The sequence below is a fragment of the Nerophis ophidion genome, linkage group LG17 (assembly GCF_033978795.1).
Source record: "Nerophis ophidion isolate RoL-2023_Sa linkage group LG17, RoL_Noph_v1.0, whole genome shotgun sequence".
NCBI classification, from domain to species: domain Eukaryota; kingdom Metazoa; phylum Chordata; class Actinopteri; order Syngnathiformes; family Syngnathidae; genus Nerophis; species Nerophis ophidion.
Genome location: NC_084627.1, coordinates 34,509,508 through 34,522,995, shown reverse-complemented (window position 1 = coordinate 34,522,995; position 13,488 = coordinate 34,509,508). Strand labels below are relative to the sequence as shown.

General features: G+C 42.1%; 1 protein-coding gene across 1 annotated transcript in view; it reads right to left on the bottom strand.

Annotated features, from left to right (window-relative positions):
• The window catches only part of thnsl2 (threonine synthase-like 2), a 78,537-nt gene that overhangs the window by 49,166 nt on the left and 15,883 nt on the right, over positions 1 to 13,488 (bottom strand). Inside the window, exons 2-5 of the mRNA XM_061876797.1 lie at positions 13,021 to 13,253; positions 12,750 to 12,944; positions 6,227 to 6,379; positions 5,893 to 6,132 (exon numbers count right to left, since the gene is read on the bottom strand). Of these exons, the coding sequence (XP_061732781.1) occupies positions 5,893 to 6,132; positions 6,227 to 6,379; positions 12,750 to 12,944; positions 13,021 to 13,243 (811 nt within the window). The 5' untranslated portion in view covers positions 13,244 to 13,253. The remainder of the gene's footprint in view (positions 1 to 5,892; positions 6,133 to 6,226; positions 6,380 to 12,749; positions 12,945 to 13,020; positions 13,254 to 13,488) is intronic.

Here is a 13,488-nt window from a genome sequence, read left to right as displayed (position 1 = left end):
AATTGCAATTTTAAATTTCCTGGGAGTTTCGTCTTGAAAACCTTGTGTAAGGATGACGTGTACGCAAGACATCAGGGTCTTTTTAGGAAGTATGAGCGCTACGCACACACACAGCTAAATGTCCTATGCTTTAACGGCATAATTACACAGTATTTTGGAGATCTGTGTTGCTGAATCTTTTGCAATTTGTTCAATTAATATTGGAGAAGTCACAGTAGAAAGATGGAGGTGGGAAACTTTAGCCCTTAGCCACACAAACACACGGTGATACCTTGTTTAAAATTCACGGAGTTGAAACTTTCCTTTGGATCACAGTGGACACGGATACCGACCACAGGTTTCGGTGAGAAAATTGTGGTTAAAAAGTCGCCACTTGCACCTCCCGTACAGCTGCCGTCGACTTCCCCGAGACACTGCGCTTCAACACCCGGCCGTGGACGTACACCTCCGACTATCAGGTACTATTAAACTCACTAAAACACTAGCAACACAATAAAAAGATAAGGGATTTCCCAGAGTTATACTGGTAAATGTCTCTAAAAACATATGAATCCGTCCCACTGCAACGCGATTGCAATCGCGTTTGTTTTTATTGTTTTTTTTTCTAGTCCGTCGCTATCAATATCCTCAAACACGAATATTTCATCCTCGCTCAAATTAATGGGGAAATTGTCGTTTTCTCGGTCCGAATAGCACTTTTTGTTGGAGGCTCCCATTAAAAACAATGTGAATATGTGAGGAGCCCCCACACGTGTGACGTCATCGTCTGCGACTTCCGGTAGAGGCCGGGCTTTTCTTCAGTTGCGATCTTTATCGTGGATGTTCTCTATTAAATCCTTTCAGCAAAAATTTGAAAATATCGCGAAATGATCAAGTATGACACACAGAATGGACCTGCTATCCCCGTTTAAATAAGAAAATCTCATTTCAGTAGGCCTTTAAGGACAGGCAGAAAACTTAAAACACACTTACGCGGATCTGAATACACACACTCGGATTGATACACAGACACAAATTAGTACACAGTTACACATGCACGCAAATTGGATTGAGATACACGTTTGCAAATAACTTACCCCAGCCCCCAAAAAGAAACATCTCAGCAGAAAACTGAGTGTTCATTTATTTATTTTTTGGATTTATCTCTGCTCTATTTTACCTGTATTTTTTTTTTCAGCTCTGAAGTACACTTTATTGCCAAAAGTATTTGGCCACCCATCCAAATGATTACAATCAGGTGTCTTAATCACATGGTCCGGCCACAGGTGTATACAATGAAGCACTTAGGCATGGAGACCGTTTCTACAAATATTTGTGAAAAAATGGGACGCTCTCAGGGCTCCTTCCTCTTCCAACATGACTTTGCACCAGTCCACAAAGCAACATCCCTAAAGACATGACAGTCTGGTGTGGATGAACTTGACCTGCACAGAGTCCTGACCTGTACCTGATAGAACACCTTTGGAATGAACCAACATCAGTGTGTGACCTCACTAATGCACTTTTGGAAGAATGGTCGAAAATTCCTCTGCAAAGAGTGGATCTAGGGCTCGGCGATATATCGACATACTCGATATATCGCGGGTTTGCCTCTGTGCGATATAGAAAATGACTATATCGTGATATTCGAGTATTCATTCTCACGCAGTTGCTTTTAGCTGCTGGAATACCACTGCATGTGTTTCCCACTCTTTCTTGTCTCTCCTTCTCACAGTGAGCAATGTCATACGCTCCTGTAGAGCAGACGGGTAGCGACATGGTAACATTAGCTCTGATGCGAATGGTGAGGTGCGGGGGGTAATACGGAAGAGAGAAGGTGTGAATCTGGTAACAAATGAAGGAAGAATTAATTCCCAAGAAAAACAGCACAGGGTCCATCGTCCAACGGTGGTTTGGCTTCAAGCGGGAATATGTTCAACATTTACGTGGAAAAAGCGTTGCTACAAAAAGTAGCAGCACTGCTAATGTAGCATCATTTGAAAAGTCACTCGCCAGAGAATGAAGAGTGCTTGAAACGCCGCATGTCAACATCTCCGGCCGGTGCCACACTAACAAAATGCCCAAGCAACTATTTCCAGATCAACACCATATGAAAAAAAAAGAGTCCGCAGTAACCTATTATGCAGCTCTTTTTTTTTTGGACGGATATTGAGATATCTTGTGTGACATCATGCACAAAAGTGCATTTTATTTGTTTTTAACTATTGTAGTGGCGTTCTGTACAAAAAGTACACCTTAATTTGGTGTTGTTTTGATATGTCATCTTGGTGACATCATGCACAAAAGTTCGCTGAATTTGTTTTAAACTTTTGTAGTGGCATTCTGTGCAAAAAATGAACTTTAATTTAGTGTTGTTATGATGTGTCATCTTAGTGACATCATGCACAAAAGTGCATGTGTAGCTTGTTTTAAAATATCTCTGACAATCTTGCACTTTCTGTTTTGGAAATGACATGAATTTCTGTGCCACTGCTTAATAACTGTTTAATAAATACAGTTTTGGTCAACCAACTTAGTTGTGATTTCCTTCTCTGCATGAAAGTTTAAAATGAGGATATATTAATGCAGTATGAAGAAGAACGTTTTGATGTAGACACATAGAATCATCATACTGCTGTGATTATATGCATCAAGTGTTCATTCAAGGCTAAGGCAAAATATCAAGATATAGATCGTGTATCGCGATATGGCCTAAAAATATTGAGATATTAAAAAAAGGCCATATCCCCCAGCCCGAGGTGGACCGACATCATATTGAACCCTATGGGTTAGGAATGAGATGGCACTTCAAGTTCATACAGTATAGCTGTTTTTGTAGTAAAGATGCCGAGATCGGTACTAACTTAGACTTCGACTTGGACAAACTTTCAGGATCCACAAGGGAAATTGTTCAACACAGTAGCTTAGTTACAAAGGATGGAAAGGGTAATGCACACAAGGGCACACAAATAGGGTAAAAACTAAATGTATCAAGTAGACTAATGTACCATTGTAGCAATATAAAACATGACATATATGTAATATTCAAATGTTACTTGTACGGTATATAATATGTACTAATATATTATTTTAAATTTTTATATAATATATACAATATATAACAAATCCCAATTACCATTTACATTATTACAGTGTTTCTAACAACTGCATAAAAAAAAAGGGCAGCATAAAATAAAGAGTAGATCCAGCAGAAAATATACATTATAAACAAAAAGAGGTAGCCAATAGAACAGGTAGTAGACAAATAGTTGCTTACCGTAATTTCCGGACTATAAGGTGCACCTGACTAAAAGTCGCACCAGCTAAATTTAGGGGAAAATACAGATTGCTCCATATATAAGCCTCACCAGATTATTAGTGATTCCCAAAGCCCAAAAAAAGTCTGCGGGCTATAGAGCGTTTTCATTTCGGGCTCCAGTACTCTGGAATGCCCTCCCGGTAACAGTTCGAGATGCCACCTCAGTAGAAGCATTTAAGTCTCACCTTAAAACTAATTTGTATACTCTAGCCTTTAAATAGACTCCCTTTTTAGACCAGTTGATCTGCCCTTTCTTTTCTTTTTCACCTATGTCCCACTCTCCCTTATGGAGGGGGTCCGGTCCGATCCGGTGGCCATGTACTGCTTGCCTGTGTATCGGCTGGGGACATCTCTGCGCTGCTGATCCGCCTCCGCTTGGGATGGTTTCTTGCTGGCTGCGCTGTGAACGGGACTCTCACTGCTGTGTTGGATCCGCTTTGGACTGGACTCTCGCGGCTGTGTTGGATCCATTATGGATTGAACTTTCACAGTATCATGATAGACCCGCTCGACATCCATTGCTTTTGTCCTCTTCAAGGTTGTCATAGTCATCATTGCCACCGTCGTCCCATTGGGTGTGAGTTTTCCTTGCCCTTATGTGGGCCTCCCGAGGATGTCGTAGTGGTTTGTGTTGTCGTTTGTGCAGCCCTATAAGACACTAGTGATTTAGGGCTATATAAGTAAACATTGATTGATTGATTGATAAGCCGCAGATGTTTTGATGTGTAATTACCGTAGTATATAGGGGTTCCTGCTACCACGGAGGGGATTGTCGGGACAGAGATGACTGTTTGGGAACGCAAAGAGTCCCATTTATTAACAATAAATCTTTCAATCATTCAATCAAACTTTCACATCTTTGACACGGCGAACAGCATTCGTGCAGAGTACAAATAATACAACAGTGCAAAGTAATTCAAAGTGCTCGCCTGTAACACGGCAGTAAAAGTGCAGTCCCGTGGCCGTTTACGTTATCAAAATAACCAGCCTACTACCGGTATATGAAAAGTCAGTCTTTAATCATTGTGTCATCGTCTTCCTCCTGCGTACATAAACCACAGAAATCCTCTTCGTCGGTGTCGGAGAAGAACAGATCCAAAATGGCGTCGTCAGCCCAACTCTCTCTCCTTTGTTCTCGCTCTCAAAACCTTCCTCTTCGTCAGTGGAATCAACGGCTCTGGCTTCGTCAGCCGTTACGCCGTCCTCTTCATCATCACGAGGCAGCAGTCCAGCTTTTCGAAAGCCGTTGATGATCGTGGATGTTTTCACACTATTCCATGCCGTCAGGATCCACTGGCAGACTTGAGCAAAAGTTGCTTTTCGCATGCGACCAGTTTTGGTGAATGATTTCTCACCGTTAGTCATCCATGCCTCCCACTGAACTCGTAGTGCCACTTTAAAAGCACGATTCACACTGATGTCCAGTGGCTGCAAATGCTTCGTTGTGCCCCCAGGAATCACAGCTGGAATAGAGTTTGTGCTCTTGATGGCTGCTTTCACAGAATCTGTTGTATGGGCCCTCATGCTGTCCAAAACGAGCAGTGCTTTTTTTTTTTGGCGAGAAAATCCCCCAGGTCGCATGCCATAGCACTCATTCAGCCATTCCTTCTTAACGCTTTCCATCATCCAACCTTTCTGGTTGACTTTTACGGAGATGTCTTTCGGGAATTTTTCATTTGGCATAGTAATCCGTTTAAAAATCACCATCGGTGGAAGCTTTAGTCCGGATGCTGTGCAGCCCAGAACACAAGTGAAATTTGTTCTCAGTGTGATGGACGATTCACCTTTTTTTGTTAACAGTCCTTGTGAGAGGCAAGTCAAAGGACAGAGGCACTTCATCCATGTTTACTATCACGTTCGGTCCGATGGAATATTCGTCTTACCTTTCTTTGTGTGAATTCGCGGAAGTTTGTTATTTTCTCCTTGTGGTCGGGAGGGAGTTGCTGACTCAGAGTCGTCCATGCCCTAATGGACAGTCCTTTTCGTCTCATAAATCTGAGACACCATGATGGTCCACCTCTAAAATCTTCAATATTCATTTATTTGGCGGTTGTTTGGGCTTTCAGTTGGATCTGCACGGTGGAAACACCCGGGCCGTCTGCTCTCTGTGTGTTCACCCAGTCCTCAAGAAAGTTTTCAAGTTCCGGCCATCTGCTTTTATTACCTCTGAAGGATTGTTTTGTCTTTTTGCATTGAATCAGTTCTTCATGCTGCCGTCTCCAACGTCTCACCATTGATTCATTGATGTCAGGGGTACATGCAGCAGCTCTATTTCCTTCTTTGACAGCCAGTTTGATTGCCTTTAACTTAAAAGCAGCATCATATGCACTTATCCGTTTGTTTTCCATAGTGAGGGTGTTTGCATGAACACTTCCTTCGCGCAAACTGTCGCTCTCCTACTCTTTGTTTTGCTCTCGTTACCTGGCGCCAGATGTCTGCCTCGGTCTCGCGCATCCTTGGTAGTGCGCGCCCCTGGTTACCGTAAGCCGCACCGTTGTATAAGCCGCAGGGACCAGAACGAGGGGAAAAAAGTAGCGGCTTATAGTCCGGAAATTACGGTAAATATGAGGGAATATGAGTAGTGATCCGCATACCTGTAATGTTTCCTGCACCTCCAGTCGGCACCACAACCTCCAGTTCAGGCAGTGGCTTGCCAGCCTCCAGCTGCTCCAAATCCATTAACTGCAGGTACGCGTAGATTGAATGTGTGAGCTGGATCATTAAACGAGACCAGTTAAGCGAGTTGAGGCTCATGAGGCCATGAGACTTTACAAGTTCCTGATCGGCAAAGAGACGACGCAGAGGCTGTTCGATGTCATCTGATGAGCCGTCCGCTTTGACCACACAAAAAAACTCCAATCATTATCAAAATAAGGATTACAACAAAGCGTGGTTGAGAACAGACGCTAATTAGTGCTGCGAGTTTACCTGCAAAAACATGAATATTATCCTCCAGGCAGGTGATCATTTGTTTCTCTTGGATTTGGGTAATGCGTCCCTGAGGGTAAACCACCACAACATCCAGGCCATGCATACCTTTTGCACTCTGGATGGCCGAGCCACCTGTGTCACCTGACGTACCTACGTGGAAAGCAAAAAAAGAATGTGCTGAGTTGGCACTTTACAAGTCGAAGTTGTCCTCAAGGGGTGCATAGCCACTACAACACTTGCATGTTACAACTAGAGAACTCAAATTTATGTCATCATTTAAAATGTGGTCCTAACTCCCTTGGAATTCTGGGCTGGTCACTCATCTTTGTAACAATCATCTTAACCTCACCAAGAAATATTGCATTAAGCTCTGCAGTGAGGGTTTTATAATAATAATAATAATAATTATAATACATTTTATTTATAAGGTGCCTTTCTGGGCACTCAAGGACACTGTACAAAATCAAAACAATGAAATCAAATTGGATAAAAACAACAATAATAATAACAGAAAAGATCAAAGATGATCAATTATTTGTACTTCTTTCTCAAAAAGCTTAATGATGATGCTCTTATAGTCCATTCCAGTCTTGTGCAGGTCTACAACCTTTTCCTGTTTGAATGAAAGAACGTGTTTTTGTGACAGCTACCATGAATTGATTAACGTAGACCCCGACTTAAACAAGTTGAAAAACTTATTCGGTGTTACCATTTAGTGGTCAATTGTACAGAATATGTACTGTACTGTGCAATCTACTAATAAAAGTTTCAATCAATCAATCAATCAAAAACAGCTGTCTTTTATCCACACCATGAGTAAAGATGTTAAAATACATGTTTCAATTAATCAAATACCAAGCAAATGTCAGCGCAGTCCATCATCCATCCATCCATCTTCTTCCGCTTAGCCGAGGTTGTGTTGTGGGGGCAGCAGCTTAAACAGGGAAGCCCAGACTTACCTCTCCCCAGCCACTTTGTCCAGCTTTTCCCGAGGTATCCCAAAGCGTTCCCAGGTCAGCCGGGGAGACATAGTCTACCCAACGTGTCCCTGGTCTTCCCCGTGGCCTCCTACCGGTCGGACGTGCCCGAAACAACTTCTTAGGGTGGCATCCTGACCAGATGCCCGAACCACCTCATCTGGCTCCTCTCGATGTGGAGAAGCAGCGGCTTTACTTTGAGCTCCTCCTGGATGGCAGAGCTTCTCACCCTATCTCTAAGAGAGAGCCCCGCCACCAAGCGGAGGAAACTCATTTTGGCCGCTTGTACCCGTGATCTTGTCCTTTCAGTCATAGTCCAAAGCTCATGACCATAGGTGAAGATGGGAAAGTAGATCGACCGGTAAATTGAGAGCTCTGCCTTCCGGCTCAGCTCCTTCTTCATCACAACGGATCAATACAGCGTCTGCATTACTGAAAACGTTGCACCGATCCGCCTGTCGATCTCACAATCCACTCTTCCCTCACTCGTGAACAAGACTCCGAGGTACTTGAACTCCTCCACTTGGGGCAGGGTCTCCTCCCCAACCCGGAGATGGCATTATACCCTTTTCCGGGCGAGAGCCATGGACTAGGATTTGGAAGTGCTGATTCTCATCCCAGTCGCTTCACACTCGGCTGCGAACCGATGCAGTGAAAACTGAAGATCCTGGCCAGATGAAGCCATCAGGACCACATTATCTGCAAAAGCAGCCACCAAATGAGATCCCCTCAACGCTTTGACTGCTACAAGAAATTCTGTCCATAAACGTTATGAACAGAATTGGTGGTTCTTCTTAAAGAGAGGAACCACCACCCCGGTCTGCCAATACAGAGCTACCGCCCCCAATGTCCACGTGATGCTGCAGAGTCTTGTCAACCAAGACAGCCCCACAGCATTCAGAGCCTTAAGGAACTAAGGGCGGATCTCATCAACCCCCGGGGCCTTGCCACCGAGGAGCTTTTTAACTAACTCAGCAACCTCCGCCCCAGAAATAGGAGAGCCTATCACAGATTCCACAGGCACTGATTCCTCGTAGGAAGACATGTTGTTGAGATTGAGGAGGTTTTCGAAGTATTCCCTCCCCAGATCCACAACAGCCGCAGTTGAGGTCAATAGAACACCATCCTCACCATACATGGTGTTAACAGTGCATTGCTTCCCCTTCCTGAGGCGGCGGATGGTGGTCCAGAATCGCTTTGAAGCGGCCCGGAAGTCGTTTTCCATAGCTTTCTTGAACTCCTCCCATGTCCGAGTTTTTGCCTTTGCGACTGCTGAAGCCGCATACTGCTTGGCTGCATACCTGTCCCTTGCCTCCGGAGTCCAATGAGCCAAAAGAACTCAATAGGACTTTTTCTTCAGCTTGACAGCATCCCTCACCGCCGGTGTCCACCACGGGTTCTAGGATTACCGCCACAACAGGCACCAACTGCCTTGTGGCCACATCTTCAATCAGCCACCTCGACAATAGAGGTGCGCAACATGGTCCACGCGGAGTCAATGTCCAGCACCGTCTTTGTGCCATGTTCAAAGTTCTTCCAGAGGCCGTGATTGAAACTCTCTCTGACAGGAGACTCTGCTAGACATTCCCAGCAGACCCTTACAATGCATTTGGGCCTGCCAAGTCTGTCCGGCATTCTCCTCCACCATCGCAGCCAACTCACCACCGTGATCGGTAGAAAGCTCCGCCTCTCTCTTCACCCGAGTGTCCAATACATGAGGCCGCAAATCCGATGACAACTACAAAGTCGATCATGGAACTGTGGCCTAGGGTGTCCTGGTGCCAAGTGCACATATGGACACCCTTATGTTTGAACATGGTGTTTGTTATTGACAATCCGTGACGGGCACAAAAGTCCATTAGTAAAACAGGACTCGGGTTCAGATCAGGGCGGCCATTCTTACCAATCACGCCTCTCCAGGTTTCACTGTCGTTGCCAACATTAGCGTTGAAGTCCCCCAGTAGGACAAGGGAATCACCTGGGGGAGCACTGTTTCCAGTACTCCCTCGAGTGTATCCAAAAAGGGTGGGTACTCTGAACTGCTGTTTGGTGCGTAAGCACAAACAACAGTCAGGACCCCCCCCACACCCGAAGGCGGAGGGAAGCTACCCTCTCGTCCACTGGGTTGAACTCCAACATGCAGGCTTTGAGCCAGTGGGCAACAAGAATTGCTATCCCAGCCCCTCACCTCTCACTGTATGCAACGCTAGTGTGGAAGAGAGTCGAGCCCCTCTCGAGAGAACTAGTTCCAGAGCCCTAGCTGTGCGTCGAAGTGAGTCCGGCTATATCCAGCCGGAACTTATCCACCTCGCGCACTAGCTCATTCTCAGGCTTCCCTGCTTAGGCTGCTGCCCCCGCAACCCGACCTCGGATAAGCGGAACAAGACGGGTGGATGGATGGATGGATGGATGGATGGATGGATGGATAGATGTGCATTCTACATGACATTCTGACATTTTTTTAGGATATTTTAAATTATGCATGCAAGTTAAAAAAAACTCACTCCTGTTACTTTGGATTACTTAGGATTTTGTACAAAAAATAGATAGTTTTGTATTATTTTTTGTAGGTTTAGATTTAGCGTTAAAAGGAGACAAAATAAAGTTTATTTTGAGAGTTACAGCCAGCAACTGGTACCGTACATTTTTATAAAAAGTGCGTCGTACAGTTGATTCTGAATTTTAAAAACCCAGCAGAGACCTTAACATTTACTCCCATTTGCACCTGTGGCAGCAGGTTTATTCAAACCTATTCTAATTAGCACATGTACCAAGAACACGGATAGTTTCACAAGATGTTAAAAAAATCTCCATCCACACATGCATTATCAAATATGATCTCTGACCCCATGCAAACAAATACAGAATGTCAAAATAATCCATGATGTCATTTTAATACATAGATAAAAGGCATACTGACTGCTTTCTTGTCAATGTACTGTAAAAGTATCTTAAAAATACAAAAAGTATATTTGTAGCCAGCAGGCCAACGCAGTGCTGGCCAAAAGTGGAAATGATGGAGCACAATTGCGACATCATTGGACAGGGACCGTAAACCTAAATATGAAGGCGGGCAGGCCATAACGTTTTCTTTAAGCTGTGCACACACACATGTAGGCAGTTTTCAAAAGTCTGCATTTAAGGACAAAAGTATGGGTTGGCCAAAACACAGAGAAAAGATTGATTTTTTTAAAGTATTAGTGTTCATGGAGATATGGCCTTTGATTTTTTCTCATTGCATTACGTCTATTTTCTATTTAAAATTGTTGTTGTTGTTTAGGTTTTATTTTTTAAGTGTGTCTTAGAATAAACCGCAGGCCAAATAATATATATAAATACTCAGTGGCCTAGTGGTTAGAGTGTCCGCCCTGAGTTTGGTAGGTTGGGAGTTCAAACACCGGCCGAGTCATACCAAGACTATAAAAATGGGACTCATTCCTTTCCTGCTTGGAACTCAGCATCAAGGGTTGGAATTGGGTGTTAAATCACCACAAATGATTCCCGGGCGCGGCCCCGCTGCAGCCCACTTCTCCCCTCACCTTCCAGGGGGTGAGCAAGGGTGATGGGTCAAATGCAGAGAATAATTTCGACACACCAAGAGTGTGTGTGACAATCATTGGTACTTTAACTTTTAACTTTTAAAAATAAAAACGTGCAGGTTTTGGTCTGTGGGAGAAAACTGAAAAGCAACGCCAGCATAGCATTTTCTGTCAACAAGAAACAGCCAAAAATAATGTACAGTGGTACCTCAGTTTTCGCTGGTAACTCAGAACAAAAGTCAGACAAAAAATGAACCGTACAAAAATCTAAGCGATTTTTTTCCTGTAAGAAATAATGAAAATATGATCAATTTGTATAATACGCCCAAAATATGAAAGTAAATACATTTTATGAAGAAAATTATTCATTTTACATGCAGAAAACGATGTGATAGACATTAAAATGATGACTAAAATAGATAAATGAAAATTTAACATCACTTTTACATTGACATGGGAGAGCCACATGGTCACAGTATTTTGTATTTTGCTTCAAGTTTCTTTTAATTCAGTGTTTCTTGTCTACTTCATCAATGTGCAAGCACTCACACCTTCCTTTGGCCCCATGGTGGATTATTTAGAAATTCAACTCAATTAAAAAGTACAGTAATTGAGTCATTACCGCATGGGATTAATGTTTAGTTTGGGCACTCGGTTCTACAGCACGATTTGCTTGCAAACAGTCTAGTTCAGGGGTCATCAACGCGGTGCCCGCGGGCACCAGGTAGCCTGTAAGGACCAGATGAGTAGCCCGCTGGCCTGTTCTAAAAATAGCAGCACTTACCGGTGAGCTGCCTCTATTTTTAACATTTAATCTATTTACTAGCAAGCTGGTCTCGCTGGCTTTGCACGACATTTTTAATTCTAAGAGAGACAAAACCCAAATAGAATTTGAAAATCCAAGAAAATATTTTAAAGACTTGGTCTTCACTTGTTTAAATAAAATCATTTATTTTTTTACTTAGCTTCTTATAACTTTCAGAAAGACAATTTTAGAGAAAAAATACAACCTTAAAAATGATTTTAGGATTTTTAAACACGTATACCTTTTTAAAATTTGAATTCCTTCCTCTTTTTTCCTGACAATTTAAATCAATGTTCGAGTAAATAAATTTTTTTTATTGTGAAGAAGAATAAAAACATTTTATTTTAATTTTTCATTTTAGCTTCTGTTTTTTCGACAAAGAATATTTGTGAAATATTTCTTCAAACTTATTACGATTAAAATTAAAAAAAAATATTCCGGCAAATCTAGAAAATCTTTAGAATCAAATTTGAATCTTATTTCAAAGTCTTTTGAATTTATTTTAAAATGTTTGTTCTGGAAAATCTAGAAGAAATAATGATTTGACTTTGTTAGAAATATAGCTTGGTCTAATTTGTTATATATTCTAACAAAATGCAGATAGAATTTTAACCTATTTAAAACATGTGATGAAAATTCTAAAATTGATCTTAATCAGGAAAAAATACTTATGATGTTCCATAAAAATTTTTTTTTAATTTTTTCAAAAAGATTCGAAATACCTAGTTTTTTTCTCCTTTTTTTCGGTTGAATTTTGAATTTTAAAGGTTCGAAGTTGAAAATAAACTATGTTTCAAAATTGTATTTTCCTTTTTTTCCTGTTTTCTCTTCTTTTAAACCGTTCAATTAAGTGTTTTTTTCAGCATTTAGTCGCTACAAAAAAACCTTACGTAAAAGGAAAAAAAATGTACGACGAAATACCCAATTTTTATATATATATATAAATTTACTTATTAAAGGTAAATTGAGCAAATTGGCTATTTCTGGCAATTTATTTAAGTGTGTATCAAACTGGTAGCCCTTCGCATTAATCAGTACCCAAGAAGTAGCTCTTGGTTTCAAAAAGGTTGGTGACCTCTGGTCTATTTCGTTACGCGCAATGTTCTGCTGAGCGGTAACAGAGACTATATAGATAAACTGACAACATATTAGCAGAAAAACAAGCTTTACAAAAAGTGGTACCACTGTTGCTTTCATACCGACAAGGACTGTAGCTCTGCGGTTCTCTTTCTTCAGGAAGTAGTCAAGAAAGCACACTGTGCATTTCATAGACAGGTCCTTAAAAGCTAAGGTGTTTCCGTGGAAGAGCTCCAGGATTGTAAGGCCATCCTTCAGCTGGACAGTTCTGACCACGTCACGTATGGAGAAGCCAGAAAAAGCAGAACCTACAAGGACTGAGACAGAAAAAGTGAGGCCATTTTTCATGTTATTATTTCAAATTGTTGTTGTTCTTTTTGACAGTGAGCTCACATTCCAGGTCCTTTCTGGGAATCAGTTCAGTTGGAATGAAGATTGAGGCAACCTCCATCACCAGTTTAGGGTAGGACAGCCTACTCCAGCCCCTCAGAGTTGCTTGGCTCAGTGTGGGTATACTTTCGGGCATAAACATCCCGCCGTCAGGAGCATAACCTGCGAAAAGCACATCCTGGAAGTCCCATCCTTGGACTCCACCGCGGGTACTGCAATACTTCATTACAACAAACCTGTAAGCACAAAAATGAAGGGTCAACTCGTCTGAGCAGACTTTACATCTGTTTCGCCGCTTAAAAGCTAAGTAGTTTCTTTCTAGCTGTGTGCTTCTAATTGTTTAACAGCTTTTGTTATTTCTTCTTCAACATACTTAGCAGTCTTATCAAATTTACAAAGCACCTACTCTCTGTTTCATAGCCTCACTTTTAGCTAGCTAGTTAGCAACTTTTGTCGCTCTATGTAAAAGGC